The 22,020-nt window shown below is 37.7% G+C and overlaps 1 protein-coding gene across 4 annotated transcripts in view; it reads left to right on the forward strand.

The window, feature by feature from the left end:
* Window positions 1-22,020, forward strand: part of Hnrnpr (heterogeneous nuclear ribonucleoprotein R) — a 33,654-nt gene that overhangs the window by 480 nt on the left and 11,154 nt on the right. For 2 of the 4 annotated variants that reach the window (XM_010625987.3, XM_010625988.3), the window contains exons 2-7: window positions 2,730-2,898; window positions 5,306-5,424; window positions 6,259-6,366; window positions 9,480-9,593; window positions 19,358-19,534; window positions 21,235-21,370. In XM_010625987.3, the coding sequence (XP_010624289.1) occupies window positions 2,742-2,898; window positions 5,306-5,424; window positions 6,259-6,366; window positions 9,480-9,593; window positions 19,358-19,534; window positions 21,235-21,370 (811 nt within the window). In that variant the 5' untranslated portion in view covers window positions 2,730-2,741. The remainder of the gene's footprint in view (window positions 1-2,729; window positions 2,899-5,305; window positions 5,425-6,258; window positions 6,367-9,479; window positions 9,594-19,357; window positions 19,535-21,234; window positions 21,371-22,020) is intronic. The other 2 variants (XM_033767571.1, XM_010625989.3) reach the window with 2 other exon arrangements.

The raw sequence follows: 22,020 nt of genomic DNA on the forward strand, positions 1-22,020 counted from the left end.
GCTCCCGGGCCAGCCGGGCCGGCTTAGCCCCGAGCGGGATGGGTCGGTCGACGGGTCGGGCTTGAGGGGGTGGGATGGGCAGAGGGCGGGGTGCAAATCTCGGATTCCTGAGCCCGGAGAAAACTTTTTGTGTGTGAGCAGAACCCAGAAGGCAGATTTCTGTGGAAAGCCTCCCTCCCCTCCCCCTTTCTGCATGCTGCGAGCCGAGATTTGAAGGAAAAAATGACTATTAGAGGCCGTGAAACTTAGGCTTCACTTGGCGCCGGAGAGAATTCTGAGAATGTCAGGCGCACCAAATTGGAAGAGCGATTCTTTTTCTTACACGGTAGTAACCGTATTGCCAAAATTAAGTGATAAAGTCTAAGGGTTTTGAAAGGTCCAACCCTTTCACACGACTTGTTAGAGACTTATACTATTCTTAAGAGGCTAGATTTATGCCCGCATGAGTCAGTCGTAGGGCAAGGGCTTGACACTCCTCTGAGCCATGAGATAACCGCCAGTTTTCATTTCGTTGGTTCTTTAAAAGCCCGTTTCTTGACATAAAGAATTTGAACAGAGATGTTCAGAAAAAAAATCAGGAAGGAGCTAGCAGTGACTTTTGCAAAATTCCCAGCAGTCCTTTAAATCTTATTTAAATGATTACTTTTTTCAAAAATGTTTAGGTCAAATGACTCCAGTCTCCTCAGTATATTTGCTGCATCCAGAAATATGGTTTGGCTGTGTAGCATTGTGTTGAATTGACAAGAGTTTTAAATGGTCTCATATGACATAAAAGTCTTTTAAATGAGTATTTTGTATTCGGCTTGAACAGAGGTTTTTCCTTGACTTGTAGGCTTTATTTTCTGGAATCTAATTATTTTACTTTTTTTTTGTTAAAGTTACAAACTTTTTTTGGAAATTTTAAACCCAGTTTCAACTTGTAGATCTTTTGCAATTAATTGGTAGTCACGAATATTTCTATCTTGTGCTTAATACACAATTTGTCTTTTTGCTTTACACATTAAAAAAAAATCTTAGCATGTTCATTGAACTTTCCTGTTAAAAATTTGCCTCTTTTCTGTAACTAGTAGTATTCCCAGGAGCAATGCTGTGAGGGTCTTGTGATACTGAGAACTTTTGAGTTCTGATGATCTTAAGAGGTAGTGGGGGTGGGATGGGAAAAACAGAACTATGTGTTCACAAAGAAATTTTGAATTTTAGGATGCATCTTTATAGAACTAAGCTGTATCAATCAGTAAATATATTCATCTCACACGATAACAGTTTCTTGATCAAGTGTGCCAGTTTCAAATGTTTGTATTTGCTAGTTCATTAAAAATTGAGGCCTGCCTTAGGAAGCATTTACTACCCAGAGTTTAACCACAGTCTGTGTTTCTGTAGACATTCGAGGACTATCAAGTTAATGTTTTGTGATCATGGGAAGTCATTGGTGTTTATCTCATTTTCAGAGTAGCACTTCCTTCATTTTACTTTTCTTCTTCCTCCTATTCTTTCCCGGCTTGGTCCTACTTTTTCATTGACCGTGGACTTTGAAAAGTTGTTGCAGAGAACTGCACCTGGTGCATTTGCACAGTGTTTGAGAAGCAGTCTGGAAGTGTGGTTATCCTATGTTGTCTTAGTGCTTTTTAAAAGGAGATTTGTGTTTTCTTTATAGATGATTAGGTTTCTTGAGTCTCTTCGAGAAAAATAGGCATTTTCTTGAGATCCACCTTCGTGTCTTTTATTTCACTGTGTGCTGCAATATCGTTATTCTGCTGCCTGTTATCTTCACATTATAATTTTGCCACATACAAATGCACTTTTATTCCCAGACTTTTGAGGCAGTATGGAGACCGGTCTTGTATGGTTTTATTATTTATTCTCTCTTCAGGAATTGATTCATTTCAGCATAACGTTACAGGCTGAACATACAGAATGGTTTTTGGAAGGCTAATCCCAGGAGTATGACTGAAGTTTGTTTATTAGGTAGTGTTTGTTGAAATTATTTAGAAGTTGTCCATTTTTCATTATGTTTTTACATATTTTACTGATACACAATTCTACATTTACTCATGTTTTTTTAAAGAAGCAGCCTCAATTATAGCTCACTTTTATGTAGATTTAAAACAATTGTTTTTAGCTTTTAAACGTGGTCATTTTTTCTTTTAAATCTGTGAATGGGAATAGTAAATTAATCTTAGAGCAAAACTTAATGTGAAAGTTGTGTTTTTTTGTTTTAAGTGAGGTGATGCCACCAGCAAGTTGAACTAGAGACAGCAGGGGCTTATTTCACACCTATGTTGTATTTGAAGCAGAGCCAGGAAAATCTGAAAGTTCTCAAACCTTGTTTAAGTGGTCTGTGGGTGTTCATTCTGTTTTTAAATCAAATTTCTAAAGACTGTATACAAATTGAGAGCTGAGGGGCTTTTTATGATTTTGTGGTGATTTGTTGATCTGCTCACCAGGACACAACAGCTGCTTTTGTTAATGAGCGATTCTGCCTTCAGTAATTCAAGCCTTTATATAACCTCAGTGTACATGAAGTTCCTTAAATATCTAATGCTTCCATGTACAGTTTTACAAGATTATTATTGAAAATGTAGGTTAGATACATCAGAAAAGGCATAAAGTATTATTTTCAATAGAGGTTATTAGCAGCATGTATACAAATTAGTTTAGATAAATCATGCATTGTCCTACAAACTAGTTATTTCTGGCTTTATGTAATATAGCTCCTGAATTTTTTCCAGCAGCATAATAAAATGGCTAATCAGGTGAATGGTAATGCGGTACAGTTAAAAGAAGAGGAAGAACCAATGGATACTTCCAGTGTAACTCACACAGAACACTACAAGACACTGATAGAGGCAGGCCTCCCACAGAAGGTGGCAGAAAGACTTGATGAAATATTTCAGACAGGTATAATATGCATTTCTTGTTTCTGACTGGTTATGAAAGTGAGGGCAAACCACTTTGAATTTTATAGATTTTTAAGGTTAAATAATGCTTACTGTTTCTGATCTGTGTAGAGTTGAATATTGTTACTTTCCCTTCATTGAGGACATACAGTACTGGGTTTGACTTTGATATTCTTATTTCATTATTTTGAAGCTTTCTTAGTGTTGAATATGCAGTCTTAGTTGTTATAGAACAGTACATCAATTTGTCTTAGATTTGCCACTAATGAAAATGTATGTTTCAGCGTACCAAATTTTGCATTTTTTCTCCTTATTCAAAATTAGTGATCATTTTGCCTTTACTTTTCTACTTTTAGCTTTTAAAAACTGATTGTTAAAATAGCTTAGGTGGCATAATAAGAGGAATCCTTAGACTGTATTGTCTGAAATGATATTAAATGTCAGACTCCTTGAGAGTTTGTGGCCTGTCAAGTGTTTAATAGACAGAAATCCACATCTCTTGAGAATTTGGAAGTGTTTGGTTTGTAACAGCTGCTCTTTTTTTTTTTTTTTTTAAATCCAGAAGTCCCATGGTTAAGTGCTTAAGCAAATTTGACATCTTAATATGGTTGGTTGTAAGTGGTTTGAAGTTTTAAAGAGGGAGAGAAATATTTACCCTTAGGGAGCGTTGTTCGTAAATAAAAGTGTCCTTGTCCTTTGGGGCCATAGATGGAAACTTTCTTCCTCTGTTTTGTGTGCCTATTCAGAGAGAGAGAGGGAGCGAGAGGGAGAGAGAGAGAGAGGAACTGAATTGTTTCAGTCAGAAATGTGACTTCACTACCATAGGCAAATAGCTGGGGTGTTTTTTGGGGGGGTTGTCCTTAAAAGTTTTTAAGTCTGGCCAGCTCAGGATATTTTAGACACTGTAATGACTTACAAAAATGACTCCTGGGTAATGGTCCCATTTTAAAATCAGTCCTCAGGAACTTTCTGTGATAGTCTAGAGAATTGGCAGTGATCTGCTTAGAGATGCTCTCCTGGAGAGTGTTTTGTCATTGCTAAGAGGCTGATGGTTTGGGTATAGGACTGGATTAACAGGGTGGATTGATGAGTGTCCTGAGTTGTGGCTTTGGGTGGTGGTATTGAATATTGAAGTAAGAAAACTCCCAGTGATTCAGGCATGCTCATTTTGAGCTTTAAAAAGTAATTTTGCAAGCTACTTTACCTTTAATTGGTTTATTTACAATGAAATAAAGTTCTTTTTGGCTTTACCAAAATGGAGCCACTTTTGAGTTAGTTCATATGGACTTAATGTACCAAATATTTCCATTTTACACTGGATCAGTTCTGAAATAAGTTGCTTTATATATATAGAGAAAATACAGTGCAAACTTAACAGAGTTAAGACATTTTATTTAAAATTTAGTAGATCCCTGGTTTTGTGGCACATGCCTGTAATCCCAGCACTCTGGGAGGCTGAGGCAGAAGAATTGCAAGTCTGAGTCCCGTCTGGGCAATTCAATGAGACTCCATTTCAAAAATTAAAAAATAAAAAGGGTTGGGGAAATAGCTCAGTGCAAAGGTCCTGGGTTCAATTCCCATCCTCCCCCCACCCCCTTAGTAAATGCTCTTGTGCAGTTAAATACACAGTACTACAGGATGCCGTGTGTACATTTCATAGATAGTTTACCTATAAGTCCATAAAATTCTTACTGCCACTTGAAAAAGATTATCATTATTGACATTGATGTGAATGCCACAGCATCATTTAAATCTCAGCTTGTTACCTCAGAAGAAATAAAAGAATGCCTTAAAATATGACTTTCAGAATTGATTAATCAAGCTGCACTTGAATTTTCAAAGAGTTTAAAATTATGCCTTTCCACATTCTGATTGCAGCAAAATAGATGCTTAGTTAAATGCATTTTGTTTTATCTTTTGTGCTAATGAGGGAAAGCGTTTAATACTTTTTGGAGAGTGGAAACAATTACTAAATAAAATTGATTCTCATATTTCTTTTCCCATCTCTTATGTAGTAAACAGCTATGGCAGTCTGTAATTTGAAGGTTTATCCCTGGGAAATATACTGTGTTCTTAAACCGCTATTAACACAAACCAGAATTAATGCTTAATCTATAGTACAGTATGTGTATCAGATTTAACTGTTAAGACAACACTGGGGTGTTGGAAATTAGTTCTGAGATTTTCTTTTGTGGGTTGAAATTTGTGTTTGTAGCTGTTGACATTTTTATTTTCATAGTTGCACTTGACCTTTATAGTATTTATATAGCTACATACATGCATATAGTTAAATGAAAATGTAGTTAGTAACAGTATTGAATATATAATTCTTAATAGGCTTTTAATAGGACAGTTTAGCATACCCCTTTTATTGCAGTAATGTTACCTCATTTCAATTTAATTTTTAGGATTGGTAGCTTATGTCGATCTTGATGAAAGAGCAATTGATGCTCTCAGGGAATTTAATGAAGAAGGAGCTCTGTCTGTACTGCAGCAGTTCAAGGAAAGTGACTTATCACATGTTCAGGTAAGGTTATTTCTCAGCAATGTCTTTGAACAGTTAATTATCTGAAATTATTTTCCTATTACTCTTTTTTTCTCCTGTGGAGGAGTGGTCTTGTTTGTTTGTGACTACCCACCGTTCCTTTAGAAAAATTAGGGGGGTGGAATTTAGCTCAGTGTTTCCACCTCCTGCCTTGCAAGCGAGTGCAAGGACCTGAGTTCGATCCCTGGTATCAAAAAAAAAAAAGAAAAGAAAAGAAAAGAAAAATTAGGGGGAAAATACCTGTAGTAAAGAATTTCAGAGGTACAAGTACAAAGCAAAAGTCTCCCTCTTCCATTTTGTGTAGCAAATTACTTTAAAAACTTAAAACCAAGGTTTGATGGTTGTTGCTATTAGGTTTTTACATGTTTGAATTGTTCATATTTTTAACATTTTTGTGTTATCTGATCTTGTTTTATTATCTTGGAGGGAAATAATGTAGGTGGAAGGAGTATTTTCAGCCATCTGGCAAAACATAGTCCAGATTCAGTTAACTATCAACAAATGGAAGATGTCCCAGTGTAGATGATAAACCCCTAAGATCTATACTGTTTTAGTGCTGTCTGTTCCAGTCTTTAGCACATAGTAACCACTCAGCGAGTATTTATTGAATGAATACATATTTTTAAAATCTTGGGGCTGGGGATTTAGTGGTTCTGTGGCCTGCCTTGCAAGCTCAAGGACCCGAGTTCAATCCCTGGTACAAAAAATAATAATAATAATTTTTTTTTTGCTCTTCAGAAATTTGAATTATAATTATGTATTAGATCCTTCAAAGATTCCTAGTAATTCTTTTTATTGAATTACTTGCCCTTTTAGAACAAAAGTGCATTTTTATGTGGAGTTATGAAGACCTACAGGCAAAGAGAGAAACAGGGCAGCAAAGTGCAAGAGTCCACAAAGGGACCTGATGAAGCAAAGATCAAGGTAATGCCCGTATAGTTGTGATGTTCAATGAAAAGCTTTAATGCAGATGCACCCTTACTCCTTGTTCTTTTGGCTGTGAGTGACATGTTTATTGAATTGAAGCAGCTTTTTGAATTGACCTGCTAATGTCTCTTGATTCACTTTATTTCCAAGTAGGCCCTCTCTTCCTTCCTCCCTCTCCACCTGTCCTTTTTTTTACTATGCTGGTGTTTGAACACAGGGCCTTCCAGCGCTGACCTACATCCCCAGCATTTTTTTTCAAAGTCCTTAAATTATCCAGTTGGATTTGAACTTCCATCTACCTTGCCTTAGCTTCCCACAGAACTGGGGTTACAGGCTAGAGGCACCACCTTCTGCTACTTTGTTTCTTTTCTTTCTGTGAGGAGGTATTATTTTAACTACTTCCTTCCTTTTGAATTTTTACTTAACCTGGGTTTCTTTATTTGTAGAATGGGAATAGTAACTGTGCCTACCTCCTATAGTTGTGAGGATTAATGATTTAACATATGCAAAGCACTTAGAGTCCTGCCTGGGATGTAGCAAGAACTGTAACTGTGAGCCATTATCATTGTTATTACTTAGGTAAACTGCTCTGGAAAGTAAATACCAGGCCTTTAGTGAAGGACCAGTGAGACTAATTCCATAGTCAAATTGATGTTGATGCCTTGCTGCTGTGATAGATACCCTTCTTTCCTTACTGGGGATCTAACCCAGAGTTAGTCCATGGCTCTACCACTGACCTAAATCCCCAGCTCAGGCTTTTTTTATTTGAAATAATTATTTTATTTAATATTGTTTAATACTGAAGTTGTTTGGTGTTTTAGATAGGAAATATAACTTGTAGTTCTTCTCATGTAACTAACTTATATAGAGTTCTTTTGTGTTTTTTCCCTGATACCTGTAAAATGGCAGGGAATAATGGTATAATCCCATCTTATAAAAATTCTGTTTTTGTTGGAGTTGAGACAGTCTTGCTATGTAGTTTAGGCTGGCTTTGAACTCACGGCAGTCCTCCTGCCTCAGCCTCCCAATGCTGGAATTACAGGTGTGCACCATCATGTCCAGCATAAAGTTTTAAAATAATTAAGCAAAGTTCTATTTGAGGTACCAGTCTCCGTTTAAAAACACCTCATTAATGTTCATTTAATAGGGTTATATTATTTCCTTAAAGCTAGCTATTTGTGTCTAATAAAGTATGTTATAGATACAATATGTATGTATTACATATTTATACATTATTTACATAATATGCATATAGTTTATATTTGATAGTACTTTTTTTTTTTCTTTTGGTACCAGGGATCAAACTCAGGACCTGTACTTTCAAGGCAGGTGTTGCACCACTGAGCTAAATTCCCCGCTCAATATTGCATGTATTTCTATGTTTAAAAGTACAGAACCTTAAGCCAGGTGTGATAGCACACTTTTGCAATCCCAGCTTTTTGGGAGACTGAGATAGGAGGATCAGAAGTTGGAAGCCACCTGGGCAATTTAGTAAGACGTTATCTCAAAATGAAAAAGGGCTGGAGATACAGCTCAGATAGCTGTAGAGAGCCCTTGGGTTCAACTCCAAGTACCGAGGAGAAAACATAACTTTGAGGCTAAGGTGGAAGAATAGAAATGCATGCATCCCTGTGGGATCCCAGGATTGGTGATACCTAAAATGATATCGGAAATTTGTTGTTTCTCTGTCATTGTATAATTTTTAAAACCTAAAATATAAAATGCTTTCCTTTTTAGATAGATAGATTGCCTTATTTTTTTCTTAACTGGGGATTGAAATCAGGACCTTGCACTTTGCAATTTGCAAGGCAGGTGGTGGAACCACTGAGCTAAATCCCCAGCCCTGCCCTTGTGTTTTTGTTCTGTAGTTTTTTTGGGTTTTTTATCTTATTGCGTATACAGTACAGTTACATTCACTGTTGGGATCTTGTACCCTTTTTTTTGTTTGTTTGTTTGTTGTTTGAGACAGGGTCTCACTATGTAGCCCAGGCTGGTCTCGAACTCACAGCAATCTTCCTGCCTCAGTCTCCCAAGTGCTGGGATTACAGGTGCACCACCATACCCGGCAGGATCTTGTACCTTTACATGACAGATCTTGGTTCTCATTTTTTCCCCGTACCCCTACCCTCCCTCTACCCTCCCCTAGTTACAAAGACTTTGTTTCCATTTTGGGCAAGATAAGATTTTATTTCTTTAAGGCTGAGTATGTTTTCTAACTACCAAATATTTTGAGTATGTACAGTGTGAGAGACTGTCCTGTTCTTGTAGAGCTTATGATAGATCAGGACTATGAAACAAAAAGGTTCAAGCAAAATAAAGGTTAAATCGTGGAACTTTGAGTATGAATAATAGTAAATGAGAGAAGCATGAAGAAGGTAGGACTTTGTTTGTTTGTTTGCCTTACTGGGGATCAAACCCAAGTGCTGTTCTGCCCCTGAGCTACATCCCTACCCCTTTTTCAGTTTTTAATTTTGAGACAGTTCTCATTGAGTTGCCCAAGCTAGGCTTAAACTTGGGATCTTCCTGCCTCAGCCTTTCAAATATCTGGGATTACAGACACGCCAGTGTGCCCAGTTGGAATATTTTATTTTATTTTATGGTTTTGGGTATGAACCCAGGGCCTTGCTCATACTGGGCAAGTACTGTAACACTGAGCAACATCCCCAATCCCAAGACTTCTGATTTTTAAAAAAGAAAAGAAGACTTTATTTCAAATCATTACTGGTGGAAATAGGAATGGTGTATAAAGAAAATTAGTAAGGAAAACTAATTAGGAAAAATGAGAGATACTACAATACATCATTGTGAATAGGTAGCATGGGATCAGTTTATGTATAAGTTTTAATGATCTTTGCTTCCATTTTTTAAATTCCCATTTATAACAAAAAAGTTTTGTGCCTATGGATCTTTCCATTAAATGTATGGAAACGAATGGTAAAATAAGTGGGGGACATGAATGTGAGAGCAACCAGGTGAATTTTGACAAGTTTTATCTGACCACAGAACACATTCTAAGATATTGGGGTACCTTTTGGGAAAGATTAATACAACGATTTCTGAATTTGTGATGATCAATTTTTGAGTGTTAATGTATGTATAATTTTCTCTAGGCCTTGCTTGAGAGGACTGGTTATACTCTAGATGTAACAACAGGACAAAGGAAGTATGGTGGGCCTCCACCAGACAGTGTGTACTCAGGTGTGCAGCCTGGAATTGGAACAGAGGTAAGTGTTCTTCAGTAGCTTGTCAGAAATCTTTCTAATTTGTTAACTGTTCTATCTACTGTATGATGGGAAAATATTTGATTGTTTCTGGAGTGCAGCTGTTGTTATTTGGAGAGGACCCATGTGTATTTTGCTGTCAATATTAGCAAAGATAAACTTTGTATAGATACACAAACACCATTTATTGATTGATTGATTGATTGAATTTGGGATACTGGGGATCAAACTCACACCTTTTAAAGGGATGTAGAGTTCTTGGAATTAGTTACTAGCAATAAAAATTTTAGGTGCTTGGTGTGAGGTAATAAGGGGGAAGCAGTTGCTTTCTTATTTTTTGCATTTTTATTGCTGGGAATTGAACCCAGGGCCTCATACATGCAAAGCATAATCTCTACCATTTGAGCTATCCATCCAGCTCTGTTTGTTTAGTTTTTTTTTTAGTTTTTTTTTTTTGTACCAGGAATCAAACTTGGGCCCTTGGGCTTGCAAGGCAGACAGCCGAATCACTGGCCCTTCTGTTTTTGTTTTTTAATGTCAGCAATTTTGAACTGTTCCTGCCTGTCTTTTTTGCCTCCTACCGTCACTTAGAATGTACTTGTATTTACTGAGAGACATTGATGGAAAAGGATTATGCAAGGGAGGGTATGGAAAGAAAAAGATTGAACATGTTAGACTGTATTTAAACAAAGAAATAGTGCGTGCTTCATCTGTGCCATCATAAAAATTCCTCCATATTCCTTTATTTGTTTGTTTATTTTTGAGACAATCTCACTATGTAGTTCAGGCTGCCCTTGAACTCACTATGTGGTCCAGGATAGCCTTGAATTTGTGACCCTCCTGCCTCAGCCTCCCAAGTGCTGGTATTACAGACGTGCACTACCATGCCTGGCCTCTTTACAGCAGAGACCTTTCCTGATTTCATGTCTGTGGTCTATATTTAGTACCTAGCATAATGCCAGAAACATAGTGGACACACAATATCTGATGGAAGATTTATTATGCTAATTTTCTTTGAATACTGAAATCGTGGCCTTTATAGCTTAAATTTTAAAGTAGTTTAAGTGATAATTTTATAGGATTTTTCTTTGAGTTCTTTTTTGTTGTTGTTTTGATGGGGAGTGCTGAGGATTGAACCCAGGCTTTATGCCTGCTAGGCAAGTGCTGTAACACTGGGCTATATTCTCAGCCCTTTCATTTTTGAGATAGGATCTCATCAAGTTACCTAGGCTGGCCTTGAACTTCCCATTCTCCTTACTCAGCTGCCAAATAACTAGAATTACATGCATGTACCACCATGCCCAGATTGTTAGTACTTAGGAGATTTCACTCAAGGTAAACAGGGTGGTGTATGTCTGTAATCACAGCTTTTTTTTTTTTGTGGGGGATTGAACTCAGGACCTTGCACTTGAGAGGCAGGCGGTGGAACCACTGAGCTAAATCTCTGGTCCCTGTAATCACAGCTAATTAATAGGATTTTCAGATGGCAAGTTCAAGGCCTACCTGAGCAACTTAATGAGGCTCTGTCTCAAATAGAAGGGGCTAGAGGAGGTAGTTCAGTGATAGATTGCTTGCCTAGCATGAGCAAGACACATTTAGTCCCCAGTACCTCAAAAGTTTTTTTCTTTTTTACTAGACAGATTGAACAATTTAACAGGATAAACTATTTTGGGTATCCAGTTAGAAACAGATAGTTATGCCAATCTTATATTGCCTCTTTAGGAGAAAGATGCATTTTTCTATATATTAAACATTATTACTTGCAGCAAAGTCTGTGTGTCGGGGGGGTGATACTGGGATTGAACTGAGGGGCCTTTGCACTGAGCTACAGCACCTACCCTTTTTAAATTTTGAGACAAGGTCTGGCTAATTTGTTAAATTGTCTAGGTTGGGCTCGAATTTGCCAAGACTCATTCTCTATCCTTCCAGAGTGTTGGAATTAGAGGTGTGGGCCTGGATATTTGATCAGCTTAATAACCACACCAAATTGGTTGTAAGTGTTGCTGTTTGTTTTGTTACAGTTATTGAAAATTTTTAGGTCTTGATTGAGGAAATTGAATTTAGGGTCAATCCATGAGATTGACCGTATAAAATTAAATTAGAAGAGGACTATGAGGTCTCTTCTGTAAATTAATCCTGTAGATGAGCTTTAAAGACATTTTTGCCAAGCATGTTGAGATGATTAAACATATATGAAAGATGGGTATTATTATTATTGTTAGTATTATTTTTGTGGTACTGGGGAACTGAACCCAGGGCCTTTGTGCTGAGCTGTATCCCAGCCCTTCATTAATTTTTAGTCAGGCCTCACTAAATCACCTTGTTGCTCAGACTGGTCTTGAGCTTGAGCTCCTCTTGGTACAGACTTCCAGAGTGCATGAATTATAGGTGTGCACCACTATTTCCAGAGATGGGTATTGATTTTGAAATGTATTTTTTAGTGTGTGTAGGCTCTCACATCTAATGTGGTTATAGTATCATTGTATTTTCCAGCTAGTAATATAAAACTGTTTCGAGATTTTGTTTCCATTAAAATAAATATATAATATCTGTGGAGGTCATGGATGTGTGTTTTTTGAGATGGGGGTCTCACTAACTTGCCCAGGCTGCTTTCCAGCTTCTGAGCTCAGGTATTCCTCTTGCCTCAGCTTCCTGTGTAGCTGTGGCCACCATTCCTGGAGAAAGATATATATACACAGGGCCTTGCTATGTTGCTCAGCCTATTCTCAAACTTGTGATCCTCCTGCCTCAGCCTACTAGAGCCCTCGGGTTACAGGCATGCTTCACCACACCTGACTTATAATTCTTACTTTTTTGAAGAGCATAGCACCTATGATCTGTAGAGGAATGAAAAAGAAATGGTAAATTAAGGTCTTATTCTTTGTTTTATTAATGAAACTTTTAGAGAACCAGTATATTTAACAATGTCCCAAAAAGTCTTTGACTCAGTTGAATTACATATGAGTAGAAACTGATGTGTTTGTGAACTTGTGAAATAACAATTTTAAGTGGGAGCTAGAATAATGGAAAAACCCTAATAAATACCCAAAAGACTGTTCAGCTCCCTGGTTACTTCTGTCTGGAGTTCTTCCCCTCCCCTCTCCTGGGTGTGATTATTAAACTAGGTAGATTGTGGTCAGCTAAAACTTCCTAAGCCTTGATGGCTAGTGAGTAAAGAAAACTGTTGTTATGGGATAGACTGTGTTCTGGTGAGGAGGGACACCTGAATATAACTGAAGGCTGACTGAATAGTACACGGAGAGACTAATATTAAAAAATGGAAAATATCTCTATTTCATTTTAGTAATTAAAATTGAATATACAATCTTTAAAAGGAGCAATGCCAAAGTTATTTTTGAGAGCTGTTTTGTTTCTCAGATAAATCAGTATTTTCATTCTGTGATCTGTTTCTTCTTAAACCTCGGTCGTTATAATATTGTGGGCTTTATTAACTACAAATATGTTAATGTTTCTTTTTTCTTTTTCTTTTTTTTTTCTTTTTTTTGGTACCAGGGATGGAACTCAGGACCATGTGCTCGTGAGGCAGGCGGAGGCACTGAGCTAAATTCCCAGCCCTGTGTTAGTGTTTCTTATAAGAAAAGTAGTATTTGTACAGAAAATCTGTAAGTTGTTCTTTTAGCATAGAGTACAAGTAACTTGTGCTTGTGAATTCTTTCTGTAAAGTGATTATTCAACCCATAAATTACTTTTCTTGAAAACACAGATTTTTTTTTTTCACTTTGAGTTTGCTTAATGAAGCAAATTTTTCTGGTTCTAAAATTAAAGGCACAAGTGTTACAGAAATAGTATATGGGCTAAGTATAGTGGTGTGAGCCTGTAGACATGATACTCAGGAGGCTGAGGTGGGCGGGTTCCCTGAGTCCAGCAGTTAGAGACAAGCCCAAGCAATATAATGAAGCTTTGTCTCAAAAAGTTAAGAAAAATAAAAAATTGAAGTAGTGCAAAATGTCTGACCCTGTGTGTCATAGTTTTTTCATAGTGTTATTGTGTGTGTTCTTTCCATATATTTGGTTTTTTTTTATTCAGAGTGGTTCTGCAGTTTGAACTGCAGTTTAAAAAATATTTTTCCTTATATTTGTAATAAGGCGAATATGAATGATAAACAGTTTTAAACTATTGCGTTATGTTAATAGAAACATATAAAGCAAAATTTACTTCTCAGAACTTTGTTTTTCTTTTGGTTTGATGCTCGGTATTGGACCCTGGGCCTTATGCATGTTAAATTAAGCATATGCTTTACCATTGAGCTGCACCCCAGGTCCTCAGACTAGTTTTGAATTCCTGTAAACTTCCCAACAGATAAGGCCAGAGAGCCTAGCCACACCTAAGAATACATTTCAAAATTATTAGTTGCTAATCTCCCCCCCCAGGATACCTTTTATTCATGTCTTTTAGTGCTTTGATTTGTTAATAAAAGGTCCAATAGGGTTAATCTACAAGACAGTATAGCTGAAGTTGGTAAGAAGTAGTCATATTCTGGATTTATTTGTTTGTTTATGGCTTTTTGAGACGGGGTTGGGTCTCACTATGGATTCCAGGCTGGCCTTGAACTCATGCTGCTCTTCCTGCCCTCTGCCTTCTGAGCGCTGGCATCACAGGTATGCATCACCACGCCCGGCTGGATCTGGATATGTAAAAGGCAGATGTAATTGAGTTGTCAGGTTGGTGGTGTGAGAAAAAGGAGCAAAGGATGAGTTCAAGGCTTTTGACCTGAGCAGCTAAAGGATAAAGTTGTCATTTATTGAAATGAGGAAAGCTGTAGAGAAGAGCAAGTTAGCAGGGTTAAGAAACGTTACGCATTAGCGGTCTCTTAGACGTCTAGGTGGAACTGTGGAGTGAAGAGTTGCTCATATGAGCCTGAAGTTCAAGGGCATAGCTAGAGATTATACATGTGGATGGTATAAATATCTAAAGGGAAATTTTAAAAACCGAAATTCAGAAGTCACCAAGGAAGTATTTGTAGCTAGATCAAAGGTCTAGAGTCTGAGTGCCCCAACTTTCTAACATTTAGAATTAGGGGAGATGAGAAAAAACCAGGAAAGGAGACTTAGAAGAAAGATCCAGTGAGGTAAGCAAGAAAAACTGGGAGTATGGTGTCCTGTAAGTCAGCTGAAGAAAGTTTTCACAGGAGAAGTGACTGGCCAGTTATATCATACTTTCTAGATGAGATGAGGACTGATAACTGACTCTTAGTTGTGGCAATGTGTAGGTTATTAGTGATTTTGACAACGATGATGGTAAGAGCCAGATTTAGAAAAGATTCAGAACAGGAGATAAGTAATTTGGACAGCAAATATATACAGCTGTTTTGAGGAATTTCACTGCAAGAAGCAGAAAAATGTAGTATTAGCTGGATGAGTTACAGAGTCAAAATACATTTCTGCTCAAATTTTTATTTTTTCTAGTCCCCACCCACCAGGAATGGAACTCAGTATCTTTAGTTTGCAAGGCAGATGCGGCACTACTGAGCTAAATCTCTGGCTATTTTTTTCTAGTTTTTCCTTTGAAACAGGGTCTTGCTATGTAGTTCAGATTGGCCTTGAACTCAATTTGTAGTCTAGGCTGGTTTTGAACTCCCAGTAGTCCTCTGCCTCAGCCTCCTGAGTGCTGGTATTACAAGAATGCACCACCATACCTGGCCATGCTCAAATTTTAATGGAGAAATTATATATATACATATACATATATATGTGTGTATATATATATGTATATGTATATATATATATATATATATTGGTACCAGGCATCGAACTCGGGACCTTGTGCTTGTGAGGCAGGCAGCAGAACCACTGAGCTAAATCTCTGGTCCTTAATGGAGAAATTGTAATTCATTTTCTTTTCTTTTCTTTTTCAGCTGTTCTGTGGATTGAACTCAGAACCTGTGCTTGTGAGGCAGGAACGGTACCACTGAGCTAAATCCCCAGCCCTTACAGTTCATTTTGTACCGCAGTCAAGATGTTCCTTTTGGCATGCTTGTAGTCCTAACCCTTGGGAGACTGAGGCAGGAGGATGTCTGGAGTTCTAGGCCATCCTGGGCTATGTTGTAAATTCAGGGCCAGCCTGAACTATAAAGGAATACCCTGCCTCAAACAAACAAACAAACAAACAGGGAGAGATAGGGTAACAATGAAAACCCCAATGGCAAGGCTGTAAGAAAACTAGCCTGTAATCCCAGCACTCAAGAGGCTGAGGCAGAAGGATAACCTCAACCTCAAGTTTGAGGCTAACCTGGGCTACACATAGTGAGAGATCCTGTCTCAAAAATACAAACTAGGAAGGAGGGGCTGGGGGTTTAGCTCAGTGGCACCATGCCTGCCTGACAAGCACAAAGTCCTGAGTTTGATTCTTGGTAACCACAACCCTCCCCCCATTGTTCCTTTCATCGTGAAAGTCATACTAAGTCATCTTTCTTTTCAGAACTAGGATGGCTTCCCAGCAAATCTGCAATAAAGTATGAACTCCTAACCTTGGTTTAAATTAATTTGGTCCCTATTCTCTCTCCCTCTCTCCCTCTTTTTTTGATACTGGGGATCGAACTCGGGACCTTGCTTTTGCGAGAGGTGATGGAACCACTGAGCTGCTAAATCCCTGGCCCAGTCCCTGTTTTCTCTTTTCATACTACTCTCTGGAATGGCCCTTGCATTCCAGCCATGCATCTGTTTCTGTTCTTCAGATGTATCAAGTGTGCTCGGATCTGGTGGCCTTTTGTACTTGTTCTCTCAGCTTAGAGTGCTATTTCTTCAGAGTTTTGCTTAATTTTCTTTCTTAGGTCCTAGATAAAATTTACCTCCTTAGGTTAGGCTCTTTATCTTCCCATGTTTTTGTCTACTTCTTAATACCTCCTGAAATCATAATACTTATTTTATATATTTATTTTTTGTGGTACTGGGGTTAAATCCTTTGCCCTGAGCTATTTCTCTAGTCCTTTCAAAGATTTTCAATTCTGAGACAAGATCTTGGTACGTTGCCTAGACCAAGTACTTACACTGGACTACACATGGCCCTCAAGCTGTCCCTCCTAGAGGGATAGGAGTTCATGTGAATGCCACAGTGCCCTGTTGTGTTTATTTTTTAGATTTTCGTGTTTCTGTCCATAGACTATAAATTTCATAAACAGCTCAGCCTTGTCTGTACTTGTTACCATGTAACTAGAATCATACAGTACAAACCCAGGTTTATGTGATTACTTGCCTTATGAAAGATTTGGACAAGTTTCGTAAGGGGGCAGGGAGGGTTTTCTGTGTAGGCAAGGCACTATAAAGTGGAGTAGCTTTGTGTTTTATTTTTCAAGACAGGGTCTTGATCTTTTGATTTCTGAAAAAAGGAGGCATTTGTTTGTTACAAACATCTTAAAATAAACTATTTAGAAAATGTAACTAAGGAAAAAGTAAGAACAGCTTTCCCATGCATGGATAACTGATGTGTAATCAGCATTATTCTGATACATATTCATACTTGTCTATACATATATGTGCACATATATTCAAAAACCTAAATTTGGCGTTGTGGGCTTATTGATGACTTGAGGTAAAATGAGGACAGCCAAGAGAAATTAGCAGGCATTTGAAGATAACAAAATTAAGTTACTGGTATTTTATCTGGATCTTTTGGGAATGGACATGGACTTTAAAACCGAAGAAAATGCAGTGAAGGAGGCTATGGGTGAAGTTTGGGAACCTTGAGGAGATAGAGAAATTGGAATTGCTGTGGTGTGGGAATCATTGTAGGATTCAAACGATAACCTCACATTTTATTAGATAGTGAGAAGGTGAATCTGAAAATCCTTTGGAAAGGATTATTTCAAGGTAGAACAGCTGTTGTTGCAGACCTCAACTGCAGAAACTTAACATCCAGTAATTTAGCATCTTTTAGAGTGATACTATTCCTTCATTAGTTATCCGTGGTTCAGGTTGTTGCTCAGAATGTAAAATTTTAGGGCCGGGGTTTTAGCTCAGTGGCACTGTGCCTGCCTCACAAGCACAAGGTCCTTAGTTCCAATCCCCGGTACCAAAAAGAATGTACATTTTTTATGCAGGTGAGTTGCATGAGAAAATTTTCTCTCATATAAATATTAATTCTTGCAGATTTATATGTGGATTGCCAATGTTTTGACAAAAAAAGATGGTTTTTTTTGTTTTTGTTTTTTTGTACCGGGGATTGAACTCAGGTCCTTGCACTTGCAAGGCAGGCAGCAGAACCACTGAGCTAAATCCCCGGCCCCAAAAATGGTTTTAATATTGACATCATAGAAACTTAAAATTGTAGTCTGATAGTACAGTATTGGGTTTTTGTCAATTTATTATTGTATATTTTAATTTAACCCCTTTTACTGTATAATTGTATAATTAAAGATACATCAAATTCTTCAGTCTAACGCTCTCCCAGCTGAGCTATTTCGGCTTTCAATACATCAAATTCTTAAAAAGCTGAGATGTGCCTGTAATCTCAGCACCCTGAGAACCTGAGGCAGGAGGATCACAAATTTGGATCCATCCTGTACAGATTAGTAGCTTAGTAAGACCCTGTCTCAAAATGAAAAGGGCTAGGGGTATACCTCAGTGTACAGGATCTGGGTTCATTCATTAGTACTTAAAAAAGAAAATAAAATAATTTTTTTTATATCTTAAAACTTAATATCCTGGCCAGGCACTGTAGTCTCAGATATTTGGGAGGCTGATGTATGAGGGAGGGTTGCTTGAGCCCAAGCGTTCAAGGCTAGCCTGAATGAATGATGTGGCAAGACCTCACCTTAATTTTTTTTTTTTTTTTTTTTTTTTTTTTTAAATTGAACTCAGGACCTTGTGCTTGCGAGGCAGGTGCAGTGCCACTGAGCTACATGCCCAGCCGTTAAATATATTTTTAGATATTCTTGTAGAGAAAGGAATAGATTGAAGTATTGGAGTTTCTGGAAAATATTAAGGTGACTGTTTAAACAATAGTTTAGAATCTAGAAAACTTTGGATGGGCACGCCATTCTTGGATCAACATGTTTCTTTCGGCTTGAGCCACTAGTGGTACATGGCTCGCTGTTGCAACAGGCAGCTTCTGCTGGTGGTAGAAGTGGCACAGCCATGCATGAGACAGTCATGCATATACCACCTGAGTCCAAGCGGGTTGACAGTGAGACATGAATTACAACCGGGATTGTTTTTTTTTTAAAAACTAGACACCATAACTCTTCAAAGACACATATATGTCTTTATTATTTTTATGGGAAAAACACAAATTGGAAATTCAAAATTTGAAGTCATTAGTACAAATTTTGCATTCTCTCCTGAGTTTTCATTTCTCAACATATACTGTTCTTTGGGGTTTTTTGCTTTGTTTTGTTTTTTGGTACCCGGGATCGAACTTGGGTCATTGGGCTTGAAAGGCAGGTGGCGGAACCTCTGAGCTAAATCCCTGGCCCTAGACTGTTTTTTTGTTTTTGTTTTTGCTTTTGAGACAGAGTCTCACTAAGTAGTTGAGACTGACCTGGAACTCACTATGTAGCCCAGGCTGGACTCAAACCTGCTGGGATTACAGGCATGCGCCACCATGCCTGGCTAGACTGTTCTTTTTGATAACCCTAAGGTTATGATAAAAATTAGTGTTAGCTGTGCAAATCAACTGCAAGATTCACACTGATCTCATTCTTCCGTAACTGTCCTCTACCCCTATGCCTCCCCAAAAGGGCAGGTAGATTATATGGCTCTAAAATCATTATGCTTACATTTTATTTTAACAAGGAAGTGTTTTTCTTCCAGGTCTTTGTAGGTAAAATACCAAGAGATCTTTATGAGGATGAGTTGGTGCCCCTTTTTGAGAAGGCCGGTCCCATTTGGGATCTACGTCTTATGATGGATCCACTGTCTGGTCAGAACCGAGGGTATGCGTTTATCACCTTCTGTGGAAAGGAAGCTGCACAGGAAGCTGTTAAACTGGTATGTGATAAACAAATATCCGCTGTCCACCAAGTTACTGGTTGAGAGAATCTCAGCTTAAAAATATTTTCACTTAACATATTCCTTTTCCTTGTTTCTTTGAATGTTTTTTTTGTTTTGTTTTGTTTTGTTTTTTACTGAGTTGACATGTGATCTTTGCTTTAATTTTTATCTGACTAAAAAAAGTCAAAATGAAGCCAAGTATGGTAATGCACACTTGTAATCCCAGCACTCTTGGAGGCTGAGGCAGAGAGAGGATCGCAAGTTTGAGCCAAGCCTGGGAAACAGCAATTTAGTGAAACCCTGTCTCAAAATTAAAATTTTATAAAAGTATTTGACTTTTTTTTTTTTTTTTTTGGTGCTGGAGATCAAACTCAGGACCTTGTGCTTGTTAGGTAGGCGCAAGTGTTTGACTTCTAACTTTAATTTTTTTCTTTTTTGTTTCTAAACCTTTTAAGTCCTTTTGCCTTTACTTTTACCATTTTGTGTTTAGTTTGTTTGGTTTTTGTTTTTGTTGTTTTTTGTTTGTTTGATTTTTTAGTTTTTTGAGACAGAGTCTCACTTTGTAGTTCAAGCTGGCCCTGAACTCACTGTGTAGCCCAGGCTGGCCTCGAACTCACAGCAATCCTCCTGCCTTAGCCTCCCAAGTGCTAGGATCACAGGCATGTGCCACCACACCTGGTCTTAGTTTTGAGCACTAGTGATGATAAAGCTCTGCAAGTTATGTCTTCAGTCCTGTATGACAGTATGTTTGTTTCAGTGTCATAAAGTAACAAGTGACTTTTTTTGTTTTTGTTTTTGTCTTTTGAGACAGGGTCTCACTATGTAGTTGAGACTGACCTGGAATTCACTGTGTAGCCCAGGCTGGCCTTGAACTCTTTGAGATGCTACAGCCTCAGCCTCCTGAGTGCTGGAATTACAGGCGTCTGCTACTTCACCCAGCTACTTTTGGTTTTTGAGACAGCCACTATGTCATTCAGGCTAACTTTGAACTAATCTTCCTACTTTATTCTCCCAAGTGCTGGGGTTACAGGCATGTGCCATCATACCAAGCAAAAGTATTATTTCGATACTATTTAAAACCTTGCATTTATAGAGTTGTGTTTTGTACGCAATGTGAAATTCTAAATTTCTTTTACATTTTGATTAAGCACAGCTGTTATTCTTTATATATTGTTTTGAGTATGGCTTATCTATATTTAATTGATCCTTAAGGACTCTGAATAATCAGTCTCAGGTACTTATTTTGAAATTCTCTCAAAAAGAATTTTCAGGTAAATACAATTGAAATAGGAAATGAGGTTTTTAATTTATTTTTATTTGTGAGACAGGGTCTGGCTATGTAGTTCAAGGCCAGCCTTGAAATCATGGTAATCCTCCTGCCTCTGCCTCCTGAGTGCTGGGATTACAGACATGCAACACCATGCCTGGTTTGAAACGAGGTATTTTAAAAAATAAAGTGATTTACCTTGAGTACTTTTCTATGTGAAGCAGTGGAGGTTAACAAAACCAAACTACAACAAAAGTTCATAATAATGAAATTTAAAATACACATTTGTATTAATAACAAACATGAGAGGACTTGGTAAGTTCATGAAGCAGTGAGTGTTTGGCCTTAAATTGTGAAATCTTTTAGGTTCAAACCAGTTGTCCTCAGTTTGGGGTAGTTTTGGGGTCTCTGGTTTTCTCCTTCCTTGCAGTGTGACAGCTATGAAATTCGCCCTGGTAAACACCTTGGAGTGTGTATTTCTGTGGCAAACAACAGACTTTTCGTTGGATCCATCCCGAAGAATAAGACTAAAGAAAACATTCTTGAAGAATTCAGTAAAGTAACAGGTAAAACAAAAATGTATTTAGAATTTAGCTTTGGAAAATCTGTTATATTACTTATAAATTTATTAATACAGAAAATGAGATAACGTGTTAAACTAAGAGTTCAAGTCTTCTGTATATAAATTGCTTATTTTCTGCTTTATAGTGGTTTAAATAAATTCCCTCATATCCTTGATTTCTTGGAATTTCTCCTTCTTCTGACTCTTAAATTTTGTCAGAGCCTTTGCCCTGTGTCCCTTGAGTGAAGGTTTTTCACATACCCCCTCCCCCACTTCAGGGCGAGGATATAAAGTTCTTATTCCTTCTTTCCTGTTGACTTACTTAGATCTTTTCTTGAGACAGGGTCTTGCTATGCAGTTCAGGCTGCGCTTGAACTGTATTGAGCCCATGCTGGCCTCAAACTCAACAGTGATCCTCCTGCCTTGGCCTCCTGAGTGATGAGATTACAGGCATGTGCCACCACCCAGAAAGTACACTTTATATTACAGATAGTATATATTAGTATATAATTGAATGATTTAACAGAATCTTATTTTGATTTATTACACAGTTTATTGCAGGTCTTTCTTTTTCTTTTTTTAATGGTTCTTGGGCTTGAACTTAGAATCTCATGCATGCTAAGTAAGGGCTCTACCACTGAGCTACACCCTCAG

Source organism: Fukomys damarensis, unplaced genomic scaffold (genome assembly GCF_012274545.1).
Source record: "Fukomys damarensis isolate Sample0158 unplaced genomic scaffold, DMR_v1.0_HiC HiC_scaffold_23, whole genome shotgun sequence".
NCBI lineage: Eukaryota > Metazoa > Chordata > Mammalia > Rodentia > Bathyergidae > Fukomys > Fukomys damarensis.